The 27,612-nt window shown below is 39.0% G+C and overlaps 1 protein-coding gene and 1 pseudogene across 1 annotated transcript in view; both read left to right on the top strand.

The window, feature by feature from the left end:
- LOC102418514 (alpha-2-macroglobulin-like) overlaps positions 1-26,792 on the top strand; it is a 43,100-nt gene extending 16,308 nt beyond the window's left edge. The window contains exons 15-36 of the mRNA XM_014451664.2: positions 641-790; positions 1,650-1,814; positions 3,695-3,809; positions 5,486-5,624; positions 6,612-6,840; positions 7,868-7,994; positions 8,354-8,475; positions 8,933-8,984; positions 12,822-12,905; positions 13,361-13,537; positions 13,859-13,946; positions 14,754-14,910; positions 15,185-15,259; positions 15,748-15,928; positions 18,001-18,224; positions 20,424-20,642; positions 20,805-20,932; positions 22,930-23,020; positions 24,092-24,160; positions 25,604-25,706; positions 26,196-26,237; positions 26,580-26,792. Of these exons, the coding sequence (XP_014307150.1) occupies positions 641-790; positions 1,650-1,814; positions 3,695-3,809; positions 5,486-5,624; positions 6,612-6,840; positions 7,868-7,994; positions 8,354-8,475; positions 8,933-8,984; positions 12,822-12,905; positions 13,361-13,537; positions 13,859-13,946; positions 14,754-14,910; positions 15,185-15,259; positions 15,748-15,928; positions 18,001-18,224; positions 20,424-20,642; positions 20,805-20,932; positions 22,930-23,020; positions 24,092-24,160; positions 25,604-25,706; positions 26,196-26,237; positions 26,580-26,596 (2,754 nt within the window). The 3' untranslated portion in view covers positions 26,597-26,792. The remainder of the gene's footprint in view (positions 1-640; positions 791-1,649; positions 1,815-3,694; positions 3,810-5,485; positions 5,625-6,611; positions 6,841-7,867; positions 7,995-8,353; positions 8,476-8,932; positions 8,985-12,821; positions 12,906-13,360; positions 13,538-13,858; positions 13,947-14,753; positions 14,911-15,184; positions 15,260-15,747; positions 15,929-18,000; positions 18,225-20,423; positions 20,643-20,804; positions 20,933-22,929; positions 23,021-24,091; positions 24,161-25,603; positions 25,707-26,195; positions 26,238-26,579) is intronic.
- On the top strand, positions 22,104-22,545 carry LOC111824972 (annotated as a pseudogene).
- Positions 26,793-27,612: the final 820 nt, after the last annotated feature.

The raw sequence follows: 27,612 nt of genomic DNA, 5'->3' as shown, positions 1-27,612 counted from the left end.
GGACTCCTAGTGCAGAATTCTCATGTATTATCTCTTACCATATGATACGATTCAGAGTACCTTGTTCCCTTCTTTTTTGATGAAATATTGTAAAATACATTTTTAAGATTACTAAAGAGCCAAAAGATAAACACAAGAGCATCTAGAACTATTTGCATTCTACCTTGCAGTGAATGAACATTACACTGTGTATCAAAGGTAAAAATGGCATCTCAAGTTGAATAAGTTGTTAAAATAATTAGATGTCATTATAATGGCTTAGCTGATTCTTGGAAAGCAAAGCGATGTGTAGGGGACCAAAAGCCTCAGGTCTCACACAGTGCCAAACACGGCAAAGTCAAACTAAGTGCTTATGCATTGAATGTAAGCTGCATTCTGTAAAAGCAGGTGCCCCAGCCAGCATGGGTTAAGCATCGACCTATGAACCAAGAGGCCATGGTTCAATTTCCAGATAGGGAACATGCCTGGGTTGTTGGCTCCATCCCCAGTGTAGAGCATGCAGGAGGCAGCTGATCAATGATTCTCTCTCATCATTGATGTTTCTCCTTCTCCCTTCCTCTCTGAAATCAATAAAAATATTTTTTAAAAAGAAAATGTTGGTGAATACTTGTTTTTCTGATATTTCTCTCCACTTTCACAGGTGGATTTGAGCTTCAACCCAGCAGTAAGTCTTCCAGCCTCGCCCGTCCACTTGCGAGTCACAGCTTCTCCTCAGTCGCTCTGTGCCCTCCGCGCAGTGGACCAAAGCGTGCTGCTCCTGAAGCCTGAGGCAGAGCTCTCCCGGTCCTCGGTGAGTCCCCTCAGCCTGGGTCAGGAAGGGCCAGGTAAAAGGGTCTCCAAGCAAGAAGAAATGCCTTTTTGAGTAGATAGGCAGCTTCTGCACTGAGCACCTGCCCCCTGGTGGTAAGTGTGTGTCATAGCAACTGGTCGACCATTTGTTCTGCTTGTTTGGTCACTTAGGCTTTTCTATATATAAATTTCTTTGGAAAAAAATAAGCAGAGAAGGAAGATGGATAAGTGTCTAATTTCATTACTCACTTTGTTAATCAGCCCCTGGTGCTAAACCATTAGTAGAGACCTGCTTCTGGGTCGGGTTTTCTTATGTAGCAGAGCAGCTCCCTCAATGTGATCTATTGAAAGTCAGCCCTTGACACAAGTGTCTGTCTTGTTCGTGTCCTCTCCCTTCCCCGGGGGCGGGCCGCCCACATGCTGTTGTGACAGCACAGTGGTGAGGGAAGGAGGAGGGGGGGAAGAAGTGGGGAACTGTGCAGTGGCGGGGCGCCAATGGTGGCATCAGTGTCCATTCCTTCCACGCCTGGCCTGATGACTGTTGCCTTCTCTCCCAACCTCACTGGGGCTCTCGGGCCCAGTTGGGACAGGGAACCAGGGGTGGGTGGTGGCAGACGCAGCTCCTTTCCCAGGGGGGTCAAGGGCCAGCTCCTTCCTCAGGGCTAGAGGCCAACCTCCCACGGTCCCTCCTTTTCTACCCCATGAATTCATGAAACGGCCCTCATTCTAGTCTTCTTTATAAAATATCTAAGCAATGAAGATACTAAAAAACTAATGGCGATTATTCTTTTCTTTTATCCTTGCACTTAAGAAAAATAAACCACAATCAGTTTTTCCTTTTGTCCTTTGCATTTGTACAGGTTTATAACCTGCTACCAGTAAAGGACCTCACTGGTTTCCCTGGAAGTTTGAATCAACAGGAGGAAACTAATGTAGACTGTGTCAGTGACCAGATCCACATCAATGGAATCATCTATTCCCCAATGTCAAGTACAAATGAAAAAGATATGTATAGTTTCCTACAGGTAAGTTCCTTCTATTGTAGATGATCAGTTCCCAAGGTTTACAAACTATCTAATCTAATAAAAGAGAAACATGCAAATTGACCATACCTCTGCTACACCCACAGCCACACCCACAAGCCATGCCCACAAGCCAATCAGGAGGAAATATGCAAATTAACCCAACTAAGATGGCGGTAGCCACGGCGCTGAGCAAACAGGAAGCTTGGGTTGCCCCAGAAATGGAGGAAACCAAGCTCCCCCCTGCCCTGCTGGCCCTGAGCTCCACTCAAGGCTACAAAATTTCAATTATAGGAGATAAATAAATCCCAGGTACCTGCTCCCAGCCAGCAGCTGTGGCCAGCCCCTCACACAGGCTGGCCAAACCTCCATGGGGTGAGGGTCCCCACTGGGGGCTTTACCAGCTTGCAAATAGCCATCAGCCCCTCACCCAGGCTCGCCAGGCACCCAGCGGGAACCTCCACCCTGAAGAGGGTGTGGCCAGCCTTTAAAATGGCCCTCAGCCACTCACGAAGGCTGGCCACACCACCATGGAGTGAGGATCCCCACTGGGGGTCTTGGGCAGCCTGAAAACAGCCCTCAGCCCCTCATCCAGGCGGGCCAGGCACCCCAATGAGGACCCCCACCCTGAAGGGGGTGTGGCCAGTCTGAAAAAAGCCCTCAGTCCCTCACCAAGGCTAGCCAGGCACCCCAGTGGGACCCCCACCCTGATCCGGGATACCCTTCAGGGCAAACCAGCCGGCCCCCACCAGTGCATCAGGCCTCCATCCTATATAATAAAAGGGTAATATACAAATTGACCCTAACAGCAGACCCACTGGGAATGACTGGTCACTATGACACACACTGACCACCAGGATCCAGACACTCAATGCAGGAGCTGCCCCCTGGTGGTCAGTGCGCTCCCACAAGAGGAGCTTTGCTCAGCCACAAGCCAGGCTGATGGCTGCCAGTACAGCGGTGGTGGTGGGAGCCTCTCCCGCCTCCTCAGCAGCGCTAAGGATGTCCGACTGCAGCTAGGTCTGCTCCCCGCTGGCAAGTGGACATCCCCTGCGGGCTCCAGGGCTGCCAGAGGGATGTCTGACTGCCAGCTTAGGCCCGATCATCTGGGGAGCAGGCCTAAGCCAGGAGGTGGTCATCCCCTGAGGGGTCCCAGACTGTGAGAGGGCACAGGCTGGGCTGAGGGACACCCCGCCCCCGAGTGCATAAATTTTTGTGCACCGGGCCTCTAGTTATATATATTTTTAAAATTATTTATTTAATGCCTTCATATCATAGTTGAGGCTAATGAGACATAGAGAGGTCAAGTGACTTCTCCAAGGTCACTATAACTAGCAGATCCACTAATAGCAAAGAGCCAGTACTGTAACTTTTTGGGCTATTAATCAAGTTTTCTTCTTTTTACTAAAATTCATTTCCTTATTATACTTATAAATATCAAATTATAAAATAACTACTGTTCAAAGTGTTTTAAAAAGATGAAATTACCTTGGTAAGTGTACCAATATCCCTTCTACAAATGTGAACATTAAAAGTTTAGTATTAGCTCTAGCCAGTTTGGCTCAGTGGAAAGAGCGTCAGCCTGTGCACTGAATGGTCCCAGGTTTGATTTGGTCAAGGGCACATGCCCAGGTTGTGAGCTCGATCCCCAGTAGGGGATGTGCAGGAGGCCACTGGTCAATGATTCTCTCTCACCGTTGATGTGTTTCTATCTCTCCTTCCCTCTCCCTTCCTCTCTGAAGTCAATAAAAAATATTTTTTAAAAAAATTTTTAAATTTCATATTAAACTAATTGGATTGTATATTAATTTCAAATTTTAAGAGTATGTGCCTATATATTTTATAATATTTATGTACTAATTAGGTGATAATTTTCTTCACAGGATATGGGTTTAAAGGTGTTCACCAACTCAAAGATTCATAAACCCAGAGTGTGTTCATACTATCATCCCCAACCCTTTTCAGGCCCAGGTGCTGCAAGACTATACGATTATTCAGGTAAAATAATAATAATAATAAATTGCCTAATATATTGAACCAAATAAAAGGAATTATTAAAATTAACCAAAAAAACACTTGTGATTCAGATATATCAAGGTTACATAGCAATACGACCCCCAAAATTCTGATTGCATCAAGCCCCCACATATGCAAAGCTGAAGAGATCACACGGCAGATTGTGAAAAGTGTTAAAAGACAGGGGAATATGTGCAGAATAAAAGAAGGGATGGATTCTGATTGAGGAATCAGAAAAGCCAGTCATAAAGAATTTGTATCTAGTACATAAAAATATGTGGCGGTCAAAAAGAAAGAGAAAGTTTTCAGGCATAGGATCAGTGTAAACAGAAACAGAAATGTTCATAAGTCGGGCTACATTCTCGCCAATCAAGTGAACAAATTCCTTAATGTCCCAATAACATCAGGCAATATTTTTGTTGAAATCACCCATTTGTCAATGATATGGGCTATTTCTTTGATGAGTCAGATAGTAATGAAGCATTTGCTTCTAGTCTGATTGTCAAATCATGGTTGAATACAGGTTGAGTACAAACCAAAGAGTTTGTCAAATATCAAGAAAAAAATTCGGCCTAGTTGGTTTGGCTCAGTGGATAGAGTATCGGCATGCAGACTGAAAGGTGTCAGGTTTGATTCCAGTCAAGGGCACATGCCCAGGTTGGGGGCTCGATCCCCAGTAGGAGGCATGTAGGAGGCAGCCAATCAATGATTCTCTCTCATCACTGATCTTTCTCTTTCTCTCCCTCTCCCTTCTTCTCTGAAATTAATAAAAATATTTTTAAAGAAAAAATTCAATGATGAATTGTCTATCTGGAATTTAAATTTAAATTATTGTATATTTGTATTATTATTTATAAATTATATTCAATAATCTTTTATCAGACTTATAGTTATGTATGTACAAGTATATATATGCACAAATATTTTTCCTGTGTGCTTTGGTAAATATTTACCAGTACATCATTAATGGAAGTTATAGTAAACAGGATGAGAGATCCTAACTCTGATTTTTTGACACAACAATAAGAAGCTTTTTTTTCTTTAATCCTCACCGAGGAGTGAAAATATTTTTTTCATTGATTTTTAGAGAGGGTGGAAGGGGAGAGAGAAAGAGATGTGAGAGAGACACATAGATCGGTTGCTTCCCGCACGTCTCCCCACCAGGGCGGGGATCTAATCTGCAACCCAGGTACTCTTTTTGTAATTCTTTATCCTTTCACTCCCATGAACTGTTCCACAAAGCCCCTGCTGTGATGTCTGGAATGATTTCTCTTTTCTCCCACAGAGAAACATACCAAATGGAAATTTTGATTCCTCCCTCCTCCCGCCCCCATGTCATAGAAATCTTCACTTGCACAATGTGCAGGAGCCACAGAGGACTCCTTTGTGCCCCACCGACAATCCTAGGCTCTTTCTGCCTCTGTCTCTATGTTCTCTGTTTGTGATTCTCTTCCCCCACCTCACTCCTAGCTTATTTCAAAAGTTAAGAATTCAGCTAAAACATTACCTTCTCAAAGAAGCTTTTCCTTAACACCCAAGTGTCTTCTCCTGGTTCCAATTTCATCACCTTGTTTATTTCTCTTGTAGCACTTATCACAGTTTCTTATAAGCTTGAGCTTTATATTTATTGTTTTTGTCTCCTCCCTCACCCACCATAGAAAGAATGTCAATGAGAGGCAACAGTCTTAATTTAGTAGGTGCTTCAGGGCCTGTCCCAGAGCCTGTCACAGAGACTGTCACAGAGACCGTGAGAAAATACTTTCCTGAGACGTGGATCTGGGACTTGGTGGTAGTAGAGTAAGTAACTTCCTTTATATATAAGATACAACAGTAGATATTCCTCATAATTTTCAATTTTGAACACATTGCTGTTTTTAGGAGAAATTGGACATAACTACTTCTGCTATGACACCTCACTAATAAATTGCATCAGAGCTAAGAAATTTTGCACAAATTTAATTCAAAAATGTCCAAAAAACAGGCATGAAGACATAATAAAACCAAGCACTGCATAGATTAACACTTTAGAGAGGCCCTTTATTGGACAGCATTCTTAAATTAAGAACAGAATCTGTAAGGCAAACTATACCCAATAGTGGTAGAATTGAAAATTATAAACTTGCCCTCAAGTGGAACAATATTTTAGAGATCAAAATTTAAGAACAATCTCAAATTACATATTTAGTTTATAACTATACTAGAGGCCTGATGTACAAAATTTGTGCAAGAGAAGGCCTTCTTTCCCCTGGCTGCTGGCACCGGCTTCCCTCTGGCACCCAGGACCTGTGCTTCCCTCACAGAGAGAGGCCCCGCCCACCAGCCACATCCCGCCTGTCAGTGACCTGGGCCTCCCTCTGCTGGGCGATCATTGGGCAATGGCCGAGCCCCGACCAATCGCATCACACCCGCCTTGGCTGGCCTGGTGCAAATGGGTGTCATAGCATGGTCCCGGGTAGTCCTCCGGATGGTCGTTTCTCTGTTTGGCCATTCAGTCGATTTGCATATTATGCTTCGATTATATAGGATTATATAGGATCGTCTATAATAGATTATACTGCAGCTATATGTCTATAGGAGATTCTAATATAGACTAGACTTTAAAATGATCAGATTTAAAAGAAAAGGAGTTATATGACTCTATTTTTAAGCCTTGCATATACTCTTCATTATTAGTATTTCTTCTGAGTGCATCCAAATCATGACAATAGAGTCATATATAGGGGTTCCTAGAAAGGATTTATTTAACTGCTTACTTTCTGTTCTTCACATTGCCATCCTCCCCAGCTCATCAGGCGTGGCTGAAGTAGGAGTAAGAGTCCCTGATACCATCACTGAGTGGAAGGCAGGGGCCTTCTGCCTGTCCGATGACACTGGAATTGGCCTCTCTCTTCCCACCACTCTCCAAGCCTTCCAGCCTTTCTTTGTGGAACTCACAATGCCCTACTCTGTGATCCGTGGAGAGGCCTTCACACTCAAGGCTACTGTCCTAAACTACCTTCCCAATTGCATCCGGGTAAGGACCTCGCTTTCCTAAATTGAACACAAGGTTAATTAAATTAAAATTGCATTCCTAGGAATACTATCAAACTCCTGTGTGGGAAATGTGCTTATCAGAAGAAGAGTACTATTAGATATTCATATGCATATTCATAACTATAGTTGCTGATATCTGCAAATACCAGATTGCAACTTAAAACAAGTTTCTGAATCCCTTTTTTTTCCTTTCTAATATTTTTAAATTACATTTACTGGGGTGACATTGGTTAACAATATTTCATAGATTTCAAGTGTACATTTCTAAGATACATGATCTGTATATTGCATTGTGTGCCCACCATCCAAAGTCAAATCATCTTCCATCACCACATATTTGGCTCCCTTTACTACCCCCACTCTCTTACCTCTGGTAACTAGCATACTATTGTCTGTGTCTTGATTTTCAATTTTATATCGCACATATGGGTGAGATTATATGGTTCTTAGCTTTTTGTGCCTGACATTTCACTTAGCATCCTATTCGGAAAGTCCACCCATGTTGTCTCAAGTTTCTAACTCATCACAATCTTCTAAGGTTAGGAAGTTTGTGTTGTATGAAGATTTCTGATATGGACATCAAAAATCAATAGGCGTCATTTACATGTCTTAGATTCTTCAAGGTTTCAATCTCTACATTCCCATATGTTTAACTTTTCATGTGACATTAATTAAAAATTATTTGTGAGCATCTTATATCCACTGAAATCATAACTGTTTACCAATCTCGTGTAATCTGCTGGGAAAGCTGAGAGGATGGTCAAGATTTCAGGCCAAAGAAGTAGAGCTCCCACCGGCACATGTCATCATGACTTTTCCTCACCTCTGGTCCCATGAAAGAGCAGGTTATACCAAAATACTAATATTTCAAGTTCAATTCTACCTATAAGGTCTTCAATATTAGGCAACCTGAAATCTAACCACTCTCCAAAATGCTTTATTTCACCCCATTCTTCTTTGGTCCCCTTCTTCCTCTGATCTCGTCTCTGTCTCACATGTGATTTCAGGTCAGGGTGCACCTAGAAGCCTCTCCTGCATTCCTGGCTGTCCCAGGGGAGAATGAACCAGACTCACCCTGCATCTGTGGGAATGGACGACAAACCGTGTCCTGGGCAGTAACTCTAAAGTCATTAGGTGACGGACAGATTCCTAAAACTACTCAATCCTACTCAAAGATTGTATGTCAGTGGGATTCTTATATCTAGTTCTACTTCCCTCAGGCAAAGACACCCCTTCCCCAGATGGTAGGATTTTTTACTTTGTCTTTTATTCTAGGAGGTCTAGAAAGATATTTTTACTTCCCTCACCTCCATTTCCACCTCAGATGCTCAGTATCATTATTCTCTAGCTTGTGCTGCTTCTATTCCTGCTCCTATGTTTTTAAAACACAACAGAAAGGGGTGGGGGCGGGTACGGAACATTTCTAAATCTCGGGGTTTAGAGGATGGAAGAAAGGGGGGGGTCGTGCTCATGTCTACTGGCCCTTCTTTCAGGGACTGTGAATTTCACCGTGAACGCAGAGGCACTGGAGTCTCAAGAACTGTGTGGAACTGAGGTGCCTGTGGTCCCTCAATATGGAAAGAAAGACACAATCATCAAGCCCCTTTTGGTTGAAGTGAGTAAGCCTGCCCATTTATAGGTAACAATGTGTCAATGAAAACAATGCTAAATTCAGTTGAGATTATAACTCTTAGGTAAGAAGGGCTACGTAATATATGGTATGAGATATTTCATAATATTCTTTTATAGATATTGACATATCTATATATAGATATGTTTTATATATATATATATTCTTTTATAGATATTGAGATATATATCGGTATCTGCCTCTATTTGTCTTTCCATCTCTCTCTCTTAATTTATTTTCACATTTTCCCCTCACTTTCTCATCTAACAATCTGTCTCCTTCATATTGCTTTTGCTTATAGAATTTATTTATATAATATACTTGAAAAATCAGTTCTAGTTCTTCTCTTTACTATCAAGAAATTTGTGGTTGCCCTATCAATACAAGTGTCCTGAAAGTCAGTTCATTCTCTCCTCTAATTTTCCTTTCTTTCCATATAAAGCCTGAAGGAATAGAGAAGGAAGCAACATTCAACTCCCTGCTTTGCCCATCAGGTAAGAATCAGCCTTAATAATTAAAATAACATTAACTAAAGTTTGTATAACATTTGAAGCTCAAAGAATTTTATATATTATTTCTACATGCACCCTATTAGTTCAGTTATACCCAAAGAGCCATTCAACCCATCTGACAAATGATAAATATGGTATTAGAGAGGTCAAGTAATTTGATCAGGAGAATATCCATAGCTCATGCATTTTGGGTCTTTTTCTCTTACAGCAGCTGTGCAACCACTAAAATGTCTTTCTGACCAATGTGTGATGTAGCTAAAGGTAGAACGTGGGTAGAATCAGAATATTGCCAAGGGTAAATTTTCCTGAATATTTAGTAATACAATATATGAGTAGCTAAATTCAGGCCGCCCAACAGCATTTGATAATGGGACCATGCTATTTCCTGAAGAAGTTGTCATAGCCTGTACCATTACTGTTACGTCAGTATTTGTATGATGCCAATCCTGTACCTAAGGCTCTGTCAGTCATTTGGCAGGGACTTACAGTAAAAGACATAACTTTATCTTGGTGAAGAATTGTCTAGTCTAAACAAAAACATTGATAAAATTTAGTACACTAGGAAATAAATCAACACAATGTGTTCTTACCTCAAAGTGATGTCAAATCAACATCACATATATGTCCCTTGCCTTTCTCTGTCTTCCTACTAATTTCTATCCATTATGATTTTTATATTGTCAAGACTTCAGATATATAAAATGTGTACTAAAAATGTAATTGCTTGGTTGTTTAGCCTTATTTATACATTAAAATGAATTTAGTGTTATCACCAAATCCTTTTATCATGATTTCTCCTCCAATTCTGAGTTCATTTTAATTTAACTCTTATACATCTATCTAGAGCTAATCATCAGTTAGTTTTATTATAACTAACTTTAATTACCTGTGTAATACAGAAATGCATTCTCTTTTTTAAAAAAAAACACAACTTCATATTAAGGCTAATGTCACCCCCTTCCATCCTTTCTCAATACTTCAATGATCATCCGTGTATGTTTAGAAATAATATGTGTAGACGAATTTGTTTGTGTATTTATACAGCATAAGTTTCAATCTTTTACTTGCTTACTTTTACTCAGTAATTTGTCTTCAAAATTAATCCATGTTAAATTATAAATCTAGGTAATTCTTTTAAGTTCCCTTTAATCTTATACTATAATATATCACAGTTCTGCTTGGTTTTTATAGTCATTCTCAAATTGTTTTTCCAATTATTCATCAGAATAAAGGAATAAATAAATATATGCATGCATACATACAGGATGGGGCAAAAGTACATTTATAGTTGTTCCTATGGAAAATAATTCAATAGTTGATCAATAATAATACAGAATAAATTGTGTTCCACATTTTCATAACTGTAAACTTACTTTTGCCCCATCTGTACATACATACACAAATGTAGGCACCCTGTGTACATACAAAGTAGATATCAAAATGTGAAATTCTTGATTAGAAGGCAGTAAGTATATTCTTAGTTTTAACAAAATAATTTTTACTTAAATTCAAGTTAATATTTCCACCAATTTACATTCCCCACAATGATCACGATCATCTATTACCATAAAAGTTTTTAATTTAACCAATAATTTGGTTGTTTTAACTTATATTTCTCTAATCACAAGTGAGGATGAGCTTATTTGTACATGTTTATGAATTGCATTTATATCCTTGACTATTCTTAACTGTTGTAGTAGTTAGTCCTTTTTCTGATTCAACTGTAGGACACTGAAACGTAATCTATTAAATAAGTTACAAATATTTTCCTTTTTTTTAATAACTATGTTTGTTTTTTTGGTTTTCTTAAATATATTTCTTTATTGATGTCAGAGAGGAAAGGAGAGGGAGCGAGAGAGAGAAACATCAATGATGAGAGAGAATCATTGATTGGCTGCCTCCTTCATGCCCCCTACTGGGAATCGAGCCAGCAACCTAGGCATGTGCCCTTGACTGGTGTCAAACCTGAGACCCTTCAGTCCACAGATCAATGCTCTATCGACTGAGCCAAACTGGCTAGAGCTACAAATATTTTATTTTATTTTGGTTGGTAGTTTGTCTTTTCAGTTTACTTATATCTGTTTCCTTACAGAAGTTTTCTTTTTTTTAAGTAATAGTTTTTTAACATACAAATAATGTATGCATAATTAAGATAACTATATGTATTAAATACAAAACTACGTTATATACTTAACTACATGATTGAATTTAAATTTAATTATATAACTAATATAATTAAAAACATACATAATGTAGACTTCTTGATGAGTTTGAAGATACAACTATATACCACAACCTTTACCATAAACCTAACCATCATCTCAAAAAGTTTCCTCCCACTCTATTATTTTGCACTAGAGGCCTGGTGCATGGATTTGTGCACTGGTAGGGGCGTGGCCTGTGGGGTTCAGCCCACTCATCCGGGTCTGCCAAGTGGCTGTGGACCCAGCCTCTGCGCGGCTGCTGAATGAGTGAATGAGGAAATTAGTCGGAGCTGATATTTTGGAGTAATATCTTGGGTAAAGGTTCTGTGTCCTGGAGGCACCTGGTCGAGAGCTTTGCACCCCAAAGCCACTCAGTAAATGTCCTCGATGTGTGATGCCAGGTCGGTGACACCATCAGGGATGTTCAGGGCAGCCATGCCCCAGGATCTTCAGCCATCAGGACAGCCTCCCCGGGGGATCCACAGTCATGTCCCCTCTTGCCAACCACCCATGCCAGCTCCTCACACTCTTTCTAGAACACACCTTAGAGGGCCTGCATCAGCTGGGGTCAGGCCAAAGTCTGCATTGTCTCAAGTATTTGATAGGTGCAAAGACTCAGCCTCACCCTGGACCTGTTAGTGGCTGCTCCCACTGCAGGAGCAGCCGCTCATTCCAGTTAGCTGAGCGGCACTTCCACTGTGGAAGCACACTGACCATCAGGGGACAGCTCCTGCATTGAGCGTCTGCCCCCTAGAGATCAGTGCACATCATAGCAACTGGTCAATTGGTCGTTCTGATCATTCTGCCGTTTGGTCACTGGGCTTTTATACATATAGATGATAAGAAGATTTAAAATAAGATCTATCCTATTAGCAAATGTTTATGTATACAATACAGTATTGTTAACTACAGGCACTATGCTGAATGGTAGACCTCTAGAACTTACGCATCTTGAAGAACTGAAACCTTGTACCTTTTGACAAAAAATTTTATTAATTTTACAAGGAAGAAATGTAGCATTAAGATAAATACACTTCACTTTTTTTCATCTTCATGTAATTCACCAATATTACAATGGCAGCAAATGTGTGCTCATCAGCAGCAATTATCTCATTTATATTCAATGAGTCAAATTTTATTCATCTTTGCCCCACCCCTATATCTAGGACTTTCATAAAAATACTATTTTCATATTTGGTGAAATTTGATGAATGTTAAGATAGAGCATTATTATAGAATTTAGGAAATTTTTGATATTTTTATTTTGTTTATGTATACATGAGGGGAGTATGTGTGTTTTTTCTGTCATAACTGTTGAGTAAGGAGGTTGGGGTGGACATTAAATATATTATTTTGTGATAACCATCTTGTATCAGCCATAGGATGATATCAGGGGCACTAGTAAATGTGTAGGCTTCTTTTGGAATGCAACTCTATACATAAATAGAAAAAGTGGTTGGGGGAGGACCACTTATAAAAAACTGGAATATTAAAAGAGAGACAGCTTTTCAGAAGTTTAGGTAAAGCATAGTTCTGACTTCTTGGTCTTAGAGCTCTTCAGGAGGATATATAGCAGAAATAGTTTTCATTATGGCTGACTTGTTTCTTTCTCTAGGTGCTGAGGTGCCTGATCAAGTATCTCTGAAGCTGCCGCCAAATGTGGTAGAAGACTCTGCCCGAGCCTCCTTCTCAGTTTTGGGTAAGTCTCCAGCCCAAGTAGATTATTCTAGTACTAGAGGCCCAATGCACAAAATTCGTGCAAGAGTAGACCTTCCTTCCCCCGGCTGCTGGCACGGGCTTCCCTCTGACACCTGGGACCCGGGCTTGCCTCACACCCCTAGCTTCATCCGGAAGGTCGTCTGGAAGGATGTCTTGTCTAATTAGCATATTACACTCTTATTATTATAGATATTGACAGTTTCTACTACATTTTTTTCCATAAATACTTTCTCAAAATAACAATTGTAATTTAAACTTCTTTCTTCTCTCCTTTTTTAGGCTTGTTTATTGATTCCAATCATACTTCTATCCCTGGAAAATTTACCTTTCCTAAAAATCTTCATTTCTTTACCCCAGCTAATAATTTATTTATTTAGGATTCTGATAAGTTATAATTGATAAGCTTTATGACTTCCTATCTCTCCCATTCTTTAGGAGACATATTAGCCTCTGCCATGAGAAACACACAAAATCTCCTACAAATGCCCTATGGCTGTGGAGAACAGAATATGGTCCTCTTCACTCCTAATATCTATGTTCTGAATTATCTAAATGAAACACAGCAACTGACTCCAGAGGTCAAGTCCAAGGCCATTGGCTTCCTCAATACTGGTGAGTGACTGAATGAGTGAGTGAAAACGTCACAGCATTACTTCAACAATAGATTGGATTGTCCAATAGGCTTGAGTTACTTATCAATACTATGATATATTCACTTATCATACTATGATAGTTCTTATGATAAGAATACTATGAAAGTTAATTTCATGGTAACCATCCAGGGTCCAAACTCCAATAAAATGTTTTGGACTGAGGACCTTCTAACATATGACAGCAAATTTTTAAAAATATCACAAGGCCAAAGCATTTTGATAATTCTCTGGCTACAGCATGTACAATCTTTCATACTGTTTCATAAACCTTCCGCTCCAGGTTACCAGAGACAGCTGAACTACAAGCACTCTGATGGCTCCTATAGTACGTTCGGGGAGACATATGGCAGGAGCACAGGCAATACCTGGTAAGAAAAGGAGTTTTTTGAGCTATTTTTTGCCAGCTCATTTACATACATTATCATAATTATATTCACAGTAACCTTATCAAATATGTATTATTAAGCCTATACTTGATTCTACTAGATAAATACACCAAGATTAGCAAGGTAACAAACAGAAAAGCTGAGATTCAAATACATGTATGCTACACTTGACCCCCAAATTCATCCTGTTAATAATACATCAAGGTCTTCTTTCTAAAATAATTTTTTTTCTAAAAACTATTCCCATAACCAAGAGCATTTTTATGATATGGCCAATGAACATATCATATAATTTCACATTCACTTCAGATTATTTTATCTTTTTTTAGATCATACTCAAATTGACTGAGAATAAATTCACCAATAGAAGGAAAGAAATGAAAAGGACCTATGATATGAAACAGTTTTTCAATCTATAAAGCAAAGCATTCTTAGAGGTTGTTATTGCATGTAAGAGTTGTATATGAGAAGATTCTGCCATCTACCAAAGGAAATCTCTAAGGAAAAGAAAGATTTAAAGCCTTACTCAAATACGTTTTTTTAAAGTAACATTAGAAGTACTTAGACTCTCTGTAGCAAAGAGGATGTGGGTCAGCAAGGAAAAATAAGACCCAGCAAATTAATTAGAGCTAGCAGTCCACAGGAGATGGGAGCTCCACATACACGGGAATTCCTGTTACATGACTTATATCAGTGTAAAAAGTGTCCTATGAAGCCTATTGCTGCAATGTGGATGTAAAACAATTTGTGTAACAACATAAATATCATCATCCCTTCCTCCCCCCTCAGGCTCACCGCCTTTGTACTGAAGACTTTTGCTCAGGCTCGACGGTACATCTTCATCGATGAAGCACACATTAATCAAGCCCTCACCTGGCTCTCCCAAAAACAGAAGGACAATGGCTGTTTCAGAAGTTCTGGGTCACTGCTCAACAATGCCATTAAGGTGAAGTGTCCTCACACCTTTGACTTGCCCATGATGAGGCAAATCAAGGATGAGAAGAGGGGATAATAACCTAGGGATTCCTTAGGGAAGGTATCAGAAGAAAATAAAACCTGGATAGTAGCAAGAAAGAGGGGATAGCATTTAGGTTGATTATGATATGTTGCCCCATTAGGATGAAGATGGGAAAGGATAAATTCCATGACAGTAGAAAACAGAGAGCTAAGAATCTTGTCAGAAGTTAAATTACTCAGATCTCTCTTGTGCATATTTACAGGGTGGAGTAGAAGATGAAGAGACCCTCTCTGCCTATATCACCATTGCCCTTCTGGAGATTCCTCTTCCCATCACTGTAGGTACCACCTCCTTCCCCTGCTGAAGCTTGAGTCTGGATGCCATGAAACTGCTAACTTGCTGTGTGAACTATCACCCTACTAAAAGCCAAGTGTCATCTTTCCTTCTATGCAATTCAATACTTCCCAGCTCAATAGAGAATTTGGTCACTCCATTAAGAAAGATTTACACTTTCCCAGTGATGCTCCTGGGCTATTTATTCCCTAACCATCCCCCTCCCCAACTCACACACACACACACACACACACACACACAAACACACACAATGAATTTGAAAGTTATAAGATATGGCCTATGTTTCTGCCTTATAAATATGAAAATGACAGATAAAAAATACTATTCTCTCTATCCATAAGAATGAGGATAGATAGACAAATGAATGTATTTGAAATTGTTTTTCACTTCCGTTCTACATTCTGCATTTACCTGGGAACGCTAGCCTCCCTGTTCACACAGCTCAGTTCCCTTCTTGTCGTCCCTTCACAGCACCCTGTTGTCCGTAATGCCATGTTCTGCCTGGAGTCAGCCTGGAAGTCAGCAAAGGAAGGACGCCATGGAAGCCATGTCTACACCAAGGCACTGTTGGCCTATGCTTTTGCTCTGGCAGGTAACCAGGAAAAGAAGAATGAAGTACTCACGTCACTTAATGAGGAAGCAGTGAAGGAAGGTGAGTGCGTACCTGAAATCTTTCTCCCATCCCACATTCTCTGTATCAAATACTACTAAATTGCAAAAATCCCCTCCACCTACCTCCTGTGACCCCTTTCTTCCTTCTTTTTTTATCTATATCATTATAAAATCTAGGATTTCTTAATCAATTCACACATCAAAAAAGAAGAGGCAGTATACTGTAATAGTGACAAGCTTGGCCCCTGGAGACCACCTCCCAAATGTATTACTTATGTAACATGGAGCAAGTCACTTGTCTGTATTTCAGTTCCATCATCAGTAAAATGGTGATAACAATAGTATTTACCTCATAGGGTTGTTGTCAGAGTTAAATCATTTAATCCATGTAAAGCACTTGGTAGAGTATATGACACATAGTAAGTGCTATAAAAGTATGAGCTACTATGATTAAGATATCAGTTCTTAATATATATACCCAACCCTTACCTGGTGCATCATATCATCTGAAATATAAGAAAGGACTGAAGGAAATAGCAACGTGAACAACTTCTGGTATTCTATGCTCATTTCACAAGACTGATAATGTTGACATATCTTTTTATGGTCACATAATACTTCTTTGTAAACAATGGTCTATATGGGGGAGGTCAAAGAAATAGAAAATAAAATGCAAATGATAATAAGATATTCCATAAAACATATTCTAACTTTCTCCCTTGACAGTGCCATTAATTGTTAATTCTTAAAATTATTTCAGACATACAAGAAGTCATAAAGAATAATTAGCAAAAACATTTATACTTCCTTTCAAGATTAAGAAATAAAATATCACCATTGTAGGAAAAATTCCCTGCATACCATTCCCACTCCAAAGGGCATTGTTATCCTGAACTTCTCATTACAATTTCTGTGGATTTCTTAATGTTTTATTGCAAATGTATCCCTAAATAATATTCAAAATTTTTACATTTTTCATCTTTAGATAAGCAGATTATTTCTGCATCTTGTTTTCTTAGCTGTTTATTTGTTTATCTTTTGTTTTTCTTAAGTTCAACATTATGCTAATAGAAGTCCTCTATATGGGTGCCTGTAATTCTAGTTCATTAATTTTATTTTATTTTATTTTTATTGATTTCAGAGAGAAAGGGAGAGGGAGAGAGAGATAGAAACATCAATGAAGAGAGACAATCATTGATCGGCTGCCTCCTGGTAGAGTATATGACACATAGTACTGGAGATCGAGCCCGCAGCCTGGGCATATAACCTGACCGAGAATCAAACCGTGACCTCCTGGTTCATAGGTCAACGCTCAACCACTGAGCCACACCAGCTGGGCTCTAGTTCATTAATATTCACTGCTGAACAATATATTACAATACATACAAGGTCATGGTCTATATGGAGTGCCTCTCCTCATGGATCTTTTCTTCTTTCTTATTTGTTGCTATAACGAGCCATACTGCAATGAATACATACATGTCTCCTTGTGCATGTGTGTGAATTTCTCTAAGTTATTCTTTGAGAAGTGTAATTGCTGAATAGTAGGCTAAGCACATCTTTCTCTTTGCTGGATATTGCCAAATTGCTCTCCAAAGAGCAGTTCACTTCCCACAGCACTGTAAATCAGTTCCCATTATTGCACATCCTTGTCCATCTTTGGTATTTTAAGGATTACTGTATTTTTTTTCCCATTGAATGAGTATGAATTCTATTATCACAAGTGATTCGTGATCCTCACAAGAAACCTCTAAGGGCAGGCTTGATAGAAAATTTAACAAACCCCAGATAAGGTCTGCAAAATATCAGAAATGAAAAAATATGATCACCAGTGAGAGAACATGCTCTGCTATTTTGCTCTCCCACCAACCCAACTATAGCAACCATTTGAAAACTTAGATGACTATGGGCTTCTCATTCCAGCAACATTTTCCCCCTTAATCTTGCTAACACAAACCATGTTCAGATTTACATAGAAGGAAAATCAACCAGATAAAGTTCAAGAGATTATTATAGAAATGCAATCCTCATTTCAGCTCTGGCTTAGGTACTTTAACCTTAAATTAAATGTGAATATATAGTCACTCATACATTGATTTTTCTCATCCCCAGATAATTCTGTTCATTGGACACGACCTCAGAAACCCAAGGCACCAATGGAACATTTTTACCAACCCCAGGCTCCCTCTGCTGAAGTGGAGATGACATCCTATGTGCTCCTGGCCTACCTCATGGGCCAGCCTGCCCCAACCTCAGAGGAACTGACTTCCGCATCACACATTGTGAAGTGGATCACAAAGCAACAGAACTCTCAAGGGGGCTTCTCTTCCACCCAGGTTTGTAGTTTCCTAGAATCTTTTAATTCACCTTCAGGTACAAAAAAGTTTTGAACAAGATATAAACATATCCGAGAATACAACATAAAGATGAGAATACTTTGAAATGAGGAAAATATTATTAGAATTCTGAGAAATAAAGGGAAATGAAAGTCAAAGAGCTAAAAAGAAAATGTATAGAATTCTGGCACCCCTCCCTGTGTTATTATCACAGTCTCTTTTTTCCAGTAACTACTCTACCTCCCCTAAGGCAATAATGGGGCACCACTGTCAATACCATAGCAGAATGACTTCAAAAATCTATCAATCTTTTGAAAGTTCTGAGAGTCCCTTTCAAAGTTCCCAGAAATACTACCAAAACCCCAATAATCTCTCCTTGAACATCTCTTCATTCTTAGGTCTCCTTTAACTGGTTTCTTTTAAAGCTGACACATTTTATGCTTCCTCTACCCATTTATTCATCAGAAGCATAAAGAACTATCCTTATTCATCCAACCTCCTGAGCCTAACAATATAACTTTATATCTAAAAATTTATCAATACATACACAGCAAAAAGTGTTATCTTCAGAGAATTTAGCTGTTAGCCAATACACCCATCACAAAATGCCATTCCATGCTTTCTCCATTGTCCTTAATGTTGTATTGTTCCATGTGAATGGGGAAAAAACTAAATAATGTTGTTAGAATGGTTAGCATTTATTTCTTATAAATATACTAGAGACATGGTGCACAAATTTGTGCATGGATGGGGTCCCTGGGCCTGGCCAGCAACTGGGGCCGATCAGGAATGGCCATCCAGCGGGAGGGACTGAGAGAGGTTGGCCAGCCACAGGAGGTTGTCTGTGGGAGTGCACTGACCACCAGGGGGCAGCTTCTGCATTGACCATCTGCCCCCTGGTGGTCAGTGCATCGTCATATGACCGGTCATTTGTTCGACCAGTCGTAATGGTCACTTTGGCTTTTATATATATAATTTCAGGATGTCATCCAGGTTCAGTGTTGATGAGAATTAAAAATACGAATATGAAAAGGAGAATTCAAACTTCCAGTAAAAAAAAAAAAAGAAAAGCCAAATAAAAATGCCAATAAATCAAGGAAATAATTATAATTATTTCCTTTGAAGAAACTGAAACATGACCTTGATCATGGCTACAAAGGACATTGGGCTCTTTTGAGACACTGACCTCAGCAGCAGAGTAGAATTTAATTTGGGGAATAGAGCACGGCTGAACTTTGGTATAACCAGAGTTGTCAAGTTTTCAAATGCTTCGAGAGTGATAACTGAACTTATTTTCACTGTTTTTCTCAATATGTAATTAAAATTGAAAAAAGTATATTACATATTATATATATAATAAAATTATATATATATATATATATATATATATATATATATATATATATATATAATAAAAGCCTAAGTGACATTTACAGCGGAACAACCAGAATGACCGGTCACTATCATATGCCCTGACCATCAGGGGGCAGACGCTCAATGCAGGAGCTGCCTCCTAGTAGTCAGTGCACTCCCACAGGGGGAGCACCGCTCAGTAAGAAGCCCGGTTCATGGCTGGTAAGCACAGTGGTGGTGGCAGGAGCCTCTCCCGCCTCCACAGCAGCACTAAGGAGCAGTGTGCTGAGCAGTAAGGAGCAGCAAGCAAGCAGGCAGTGATGAGCGAGGGCTCCCAGACTATAAGAGGGATGTCTACCTGCCGGCTTAGGTCCGATTCTCACAGGGAGTGGGCCTAAGCCGGCAGGCAGACATTCCCCAAAGGGTTTCAAACTGCAAGGGGGTGCAGGTCGGGAGGAGGGACCACCACCACCCCAGTGCACGAATTTTGTGCACCGGGCCTCTAGTATATATATAATCTATACTTTTAATGTGTACAGTAATTAACACTTAAGAATAATCCAATAACACAGGAAGGGGAAAATACAAATATTTGTCTTTGATATTCCACAGGTCAATTTTATGAGGAATAAAATAAAATTTAGGGCATATAGTCCAAGGAAGCTATGTGAAAATTATGGTGCTGTCATCTATTTAAGGATTCTAACCAGTAATGAAATTAGAACTCCAGTGTTTAAGTAGTGAGGGAAATAGGAAATCCAAAGCCCTTTTGTGGCAGTTAACTTGGGCCTCTGAGTCCTCAAAGGGTTATCATACCTAAGAGGTTCTCTCACTTGTCTCTCTCAGGACACAGTGGTGGCTCTCCATGCTTTGTCCAGATATGGAGCAGCTACTTTCACCAGGACTGGGAAGGCTGTACAGGTGACCATTCAATCTTCAGGGACATTTTCCACAAATTTCCAAGTGGACAACGACAACCGCTTGCTACTGCAGCAGATTTCATTGCCAAAGGTGCCTGGAGATTACAGCATGACAGCAACAGGAAAAGGGTGTGTCTACCTCCAGGTGAGACTCTTGGAGCAGATGAGGACAGAGGGTCCCTAGTAACCCTTCTCCCTGAAAAGTCCTAATTCAGGAAATGATGGAACAAATCAAAAAGTGTTGAGAAAGTTGGGAGAAATAATGGGGAAGGGGAAAATACAAATATTTGTCTTTGATCTTCCACAGACATCCTTAAAATATAATATTCTCCCTCAAAGAGAAGAGTTCCCATTTGCTTTGGGGGTACAGACTCTGCCCCAAACTTGTGAAGGACCCAAAGCCCACACCACCTTCCAGGTCTCACTGAATGTCAGGTAAGACTTTCTGACTGAATCACTTAATTCTGTGTAGAACAACCAATCTTCTTACTGGAACACCTCATTAAGCCAAGCACTGGGATGGTGAATGTTTGTACTACATTTACCAAAAAAGTAATATGTTCTTATGTTGATACAGAATTTCTCAGTGATGAGGTTTACATTGTACTTCCTCTACTTCCAGAAACCATTATTGTCACACCTCATTATTTAAAGGTTATTAATTTCCCTCAATAATAAGTAAATGGTAGATCATTATCCCTTGCTTCTGACCTGAATTTCTCATTTCACTATAATGAAATGATTCATCCTAATTTTTTTCTACAGTAGTGAAATCCTATATTATTCTTGCCCTATTCAGAAAAGACATGAGGAATTATTTTTTTATTTTTTAAGTTTTGAGTTTATGAATCCCTTCATTAAAATCTGCACAGTCACCACAAATAAAGTGACTGAAGAATCTTTACTCCTTCTGCTGTCCCATCTCCAGTTCACTTTTGCCAGCACTAACATCTTGCATTCCTTTCCTTGTTTTTTTGTTTTTTTTGTTTTTAGGTGGGGTTTTTTGAGGTCTTTTCTTCTCATACAGGCCATGTCTTACAAGTCTATATTTGGGTTCATTTTTCTTTGCATAATCCAAGAACCATACATCCTGCCAAAGCCAGTTGTCTTGCCACCACCTAATGGGTTCTGAATTCAAACACAAAGATGATGTGGTCTAGTACAGTTTGGCTAGTTTTTCCAGAAATTCTGTCTGAGGTATTGCTGCCTTCCCAGGGTAAAGGATGTCAATGACCATTTGTTTCCACAGTAGTCTGTTGGTTGTGAACTTTCTGGTCTGAGTAGTTACTGTGTCGTTCATGATGGCAGCAATCTTCAAGTAGCCAGGGAGAAAAAGTGAGATGAGGAATTCTTGAAAAGCATGAATAGAAGGAAATCGTGCCTCTCTAATTAAAATTTCTACTGGCAATAATTAAATCTCAGATTATATACCAAAAAATCAGTTTGGGGGAAAATACATATATGGAGATATATAGATATACAGATATATAGATATGTAGATATAGAAATACATACACACACAACAGTATTCATATAGCTACAGAGCTTATAAAAAATGTATCTGTCGCTCTTTCTGGCATCCTTCTGTGCCATCATAAGGGTGCACATGAATATCCTGGCTGATGTTCTCAGGAGTATCAACAATGCTGAAAAGAGTGGCAAATGCTACATTCTTAGTAGACCATGCTCCAAAGTCATGCTCCAGTTCCTAACTGTGATGATGCAACATGGTTACATTGGCAAATTTAAAATTACTGATGACTACAGAGCTGGGAAAATTACTGTGAACCTCACAGGCAGGTTAAACAAGTGTGGAGTAATCAGCCCCAGATTTGATATGCAACTCAAAGATCTAGAAAAATGGCAGAAAAACCTGCTTCCATCCCATCAATTGGTTTTGTTGTACTGACAACCTCAGCGGGCATCATGGATCATGAAGAAGCAAGTTAAAACACAAAGGAGGGAAAATCCTGGGAATATTTTTCTGGGAATATCATACATATGTGCTAATAAAATGCCTTAGTGGACAAAAAGAAAATGTGTCCTGACCCAAGAATATTAAAACCTGGTTGGAGATACTAATTCAGAAAAAAGTTAAGATAAAGTATATGTAACAAATAACTGTCACAGGTTAGAGGTCTCAAGTCCAGCTATGCATCACTTGTAGAGCTTTCTGAAAACACACATCCTCAGAGTCCACACATGTGGAATTCTGATTCATCAGGGCTAGAAGTAGGCCTGATCTCTGTGGCTTTAACAGGCTCCCTGAAAATCTAATGCAGAGCCAGTTTTCTGAACCACTTGAGTAGGACACTTAGGAAGACTCCCATGAACCTTTTAGGGCTGTTGAGTGCTTACTGTGGAAATAGGAAAAAAAAAAGACTATTTAATAACAAAGAAAACCCCAATTACTTCCTTCCCTGGATCTTCAGTTACACCGGGAACCGTCCTGCCTCCAACATGGCGATTGTTGATGTGAAGATGGTATCTGGCTTCATTCCCCTGAAACCAACCGTGAAAATGGTAGGAGTCTCTATTATATTTATTATTTTATATTTTTCTAGACTAAGACAATATATTATAACCCTATTAAATTAACCACTATGAAAGACTGATACTTTCTCCAAACTTAGAAATAAAATGTAGCATGTTTGTATTGCTGCCTCCATGAGCAAAACACACTCCTGGAAGCCACACCTACTAGAAAAAAAAATGTCAGCAGGTTACTACTTTCATGTAGCTTGGAATCTTGAAGGTAAAGTATCCTATCTAATAATAGACAAACATGACAATTGACTGTACCTTCGCTACACCTCCCACTGGCTAATCAGCATGATATGCAAATTAGCCACCACAAAGATGGTGGCTAATTTGCATACGTAGGCGCAAAACGGCCGAGTGAAGACTGAAGGTGGCTCCGGCCGGCTGGAGCAGCGAAGGAGACTGAAAGCATCTTCGGCCGGACCAGCAAAGAAGACTGAAGGTGGCTCCGGCCTGAGCAAAGGCCTGTGTCCCAGGTGCCAGAGGAAAACTGGTGCTGGCAGCCAGAAGAAGGGAAAGCCTATTGCACGAATCTCTTCTTGCAACAGGCCTCTGGTCTACATATAAACCAGTGAAAATGACAGTGACATAAACTATAAGGTGTCCCAAAATTCACGCAAGATTTGCAATTGAACTGAATTGCAAATCTTGCATGAATTTTGGGACACCCTTTATAACTATTACAGAAGGTCATACAAAATGAGATTGCTATAAATTAGAGCAAGCAAAAGAAGTAACAAAAACAAAATCGCCTCCTGATTAAAAAATAGAATGTGAGTTAGACCTTGAAATATATGCAATTCCCAAATTTAGAATATTTAGTTCCTTTTCTTCAGATAAATCAACTTTACACATAGGCCATATTAAACCCTACATCCCAATTAACTTTTATTTTTAATTGTACAACATTATTGTCTTTACTTACAAAAAATATTAGAAGAAATATTATCCTTAGGCTTAATATAATTTGGTAATAAAAATTCTTCTTTTCTCTGGGTTTCCCAGGGGCTTTCTTCTGTTTATTAACATTTGCAATGTCTTCATGTTCTTCAGCTTGAAAGATCGGATGATGTGAGCCGAACAGAAGTCAGCCACAACCATGTTTTGATTTACCTAGATAAGGTGAGAGTCCTGCCACTCTAGTTGCAAAAAATCCTATATCATAAAAGCCTAATATGCTAAGTGTCCAGTCGTCCAGTCTTCTGTTTAAACAATCAAAGCATAATATGCTGATATGCTGAGGCTACTCTACCACTCACTGTGACATGCACTGACCACCAGGGGCAGATGCTCCAACTGGTAGGTTAGCTTGCTGCTGGGTTCCGGCCTATTGGGACTGAGCAAGATGGGCTGGACACACCCTGGAGCTCTCCTGCAGTCCCTCCCGGACTGGCCAACCTCCTGTGTCCCTCCCTAGCCCCGATTGTGCACCGGTGGGGTCCCTCAGCCTGGCCTGCACCCTCTCGCAATCCAGGACCCCTCAGGGGATGTTGGAGAGCCGGTTTCAGCCGATCCCACAGGCCAGGCCAATGGACCCCACTGGTGCAAAAATTCATGCACCGGGCATCTAGTAGAGATAATCCTCCTAAGGGAGATATCTTGGAAATGAATGAAGACATTTTTGAGACATCACTTCTATGCTAAATATTTGAGAAGTCTAACATTAATTCCAGTACATGTTCTCTTCTCCTTCTTTATTTATATTTCATCTGGGGCTATGGAAAGAAATGGATTATTACAATATTGGGATATTCATATTTTTAGAAATTTATAAGCAAGAAATTCTCTACCAAATATGCTTATTATATCTTCAAGTTATTCTGAGTAATGTAAGGAAGTAACATTGGGTTTGTCAATTATTATGTCAATAATACATCAACAATATAAAAGGGGAAAATACTGTCAATCTCAGCAAGGACTTGGGCCATGAAATAAATAGATCAGCCCACCAATAAGCCACTCTAATTTTATATTTATGTGTTGTACATAGTTTATTTATTTATAGATTAATGAATATTATAATTTACAAATTTATGAAACAAACAAGGTTACAATTATTGACCTTTTATATTCCTTTTTGAGTCAACACAAGTATTTCTGCAAGATAGAGAAATTAAATAGTGCCAAATTTCTGGATATTCAAAAAAAAAACATAGCTATCTAATCAATAAAAATCATATATCATTCACCTCTATGAACAAAACATTGATGGGGATATATGAATTGTTTTATTTGTTTAAGAACAATTGGGGAGCTTTCTGCACAATTTAAGAACCCTGTTAGTTGATTTTTTTTTAATGGGGTTTTGCCCTAGCCAGTTTGGCTCAGTGAATAGAACATTGGCCTGTGGACTGAAGAATCCCAGGTTTGATTGTGGTCAAGGGCACGTACCTCCTTTCCAATGTCTCTGAAAATCAATGGGAAATTAAATATCCTCGGGTGATGATTAAGCAAAAATAAAAATAATAATAATAATTAAAAAAGAGTTTTTCCCCCAAACAAATGAATATTTAGTCATTCAAAGAAAAGAGAAGAAAGCTCATTTAATTCCCTTTTGCTTTCTAGGTGACAAATCAGACATTGAGCTTGGCCTTCACGGTTCTCCAAGATATCCCAGTAAGAGATCTCAAACCAGCCATAGTGAAAGTCTACGATTACTATGAGACGGGTAAGTGTGAGGAATTTTAACATACAAATCAAATTCCTGATCACAGAAATTTAGATTTCAGAAATATGCTGGGGAAATTCATTACATTAATAGTTCTTAACACTTCGTTTTGTCTTTATCAAATCTGATTCTCCTCTCTTTGCCTTCTATTCATACATTATAGAAACTGCCTATAATGTAAATATATCAATTAATACAAAACATCTGTAAGATATTTAGTTCCCTTTTCTTCAGCTAAATCAACTGTACAACAATATTTGCTTTAAATAAGTTCAACATTGAACTGTCCTTCAGGAGTACAGAGTAAAGGAAACATAATGTACTGTATTTGAAAAGTTAACAATATAAGGCAGCCAGCAATGCATCAAATGAATGCTGCTGATGTTTCTGACAAAATACAATTTTTCCCACAATATTCTTTCACTAACCTATATCCCATAAATGTTTGCTATCTCTCTCACTTCACCTAATGATTTTGTTTTTATGCAGATGAGTTTGCAATTGCTGAGTACAATGCTCCTTGCAGCAAAGGTAAGTAATTCACACTCCTTCCAAATGCAGTCAGAACCCCTTTGTTTTGTTCCTCAAATCTCCTCCATAAAATGTTGGCTCAACACTCTTCATAGACATCATATTGCTCATGATGTAACTTATTATACAAAACTGCATTTATTTGGAGAGGACAGTGCTGCTTAAACCTCAGATAGTTCAGAGGATTGCTGATTTGATCATTATAAGTAATGGATCTTGTTGCCCATTATACTAATTGGTTTCCTTAGACACTATACTACCCAGATGTAAGAAAAGGAATCATCATTGATCAGAAAATCCAAGTTTATCTTAATTTTTTTTTCTTTCCACTATCACACACAGATCAAGGAAATGAGTGAAGACTACGTCAATGAAAATGGCTTTGCTGGAGTTCCTGTTCCACAAACTCGGGTCTCCATGGAAGAAAATAGATTTTGTAACGCTGAAGCTTAATGAATACACCTTTTTTTCTAGTCCATCTTTATCATGGTATCCGCAGTCATTCAATAAACATTTATTACATTTCCATATAAAATAAAATTTATGAGATAAAAATTTATGGCAATCAAGGGCTAAGCGACTTCAGAAAATGAAGAATGTTTCAGTGTTGTTGGTCTGAGTAGGCTTCACGTAGGTGTTACAGGGAAAAGAAGAAAATATTAAATTATGTACTAAAATAGCGTAAAATGTGTTTGGTAATGGGAATACCCTTCAAAAAGTCAAAGAGTGAATTTCATAAGAAAAGAAAATACTAACTTAACTAGAAAAGACTTTCCACATTAAAGGGAAGTAATGAAATACGAAGTTGAATAGGAGACAGCATAATTAACTAGGACATGACCTGAATTGGTTGTTACATGTTCTCAGAGCCAAAGCTACCACGGACTAATATAAACAGTCAGTTAATCTCGGGTTTCAGAATCAATAAAGAATGACAGATTGAAAACTTTGAAGGGGTGATGATACATGTAGAAGAGAGTTTTCTTAGAAGAAAGAATATATAGCACTCAAATATTAGACTGGATCACCTTTTTCCTGGAACTTTGAGCCAGGATCAAAGACTAGATATAAGCTCAAGGAGGTATTCAGATAGAGTAAATATATGGATGGAGGTGCCAAGCTTCAGGATTTTATAAAGGGAAGCCCTCTGGGGAAGTCCTAGGAGTCCTTGTCTCCATTTGATTTAGTTTAACAGTATCTTGGATGGTATAAGCTAAAAACTCAAGGACTTTGAAATTCAAGCATCCTTAGCTCTGTCTCCAGGCTAAGAAAAAATAAGATAAAAGCTGTCATTTTTGTTCCGGGTTCTATTCTAAGAACCTAACACGTATTAATATATCAACCCTATGAATCAAGTACTATTATGACAAGTGAG

This window comes from Myotis lucifugus, unplaced genomic scaffold (assembly GCF_000147115.1).
Source record: "Myotis lucifugus unplaced genomic scaffold, Myoluc2.0 scaffold_10, whole genome shotgun sequence".
Classification (NCBI taxonomy): Eukaryota; Metazoa; Chordata; class Mammalia; order Chiroptera; family Vespertilionidae; genus Myotis; species Myotis lucifugus.
The sequence above is the reverse complement of the archived record's forward strand: the minus strand, read 5'-3'. Positions and strand labels throughout refer to the sequence as shown.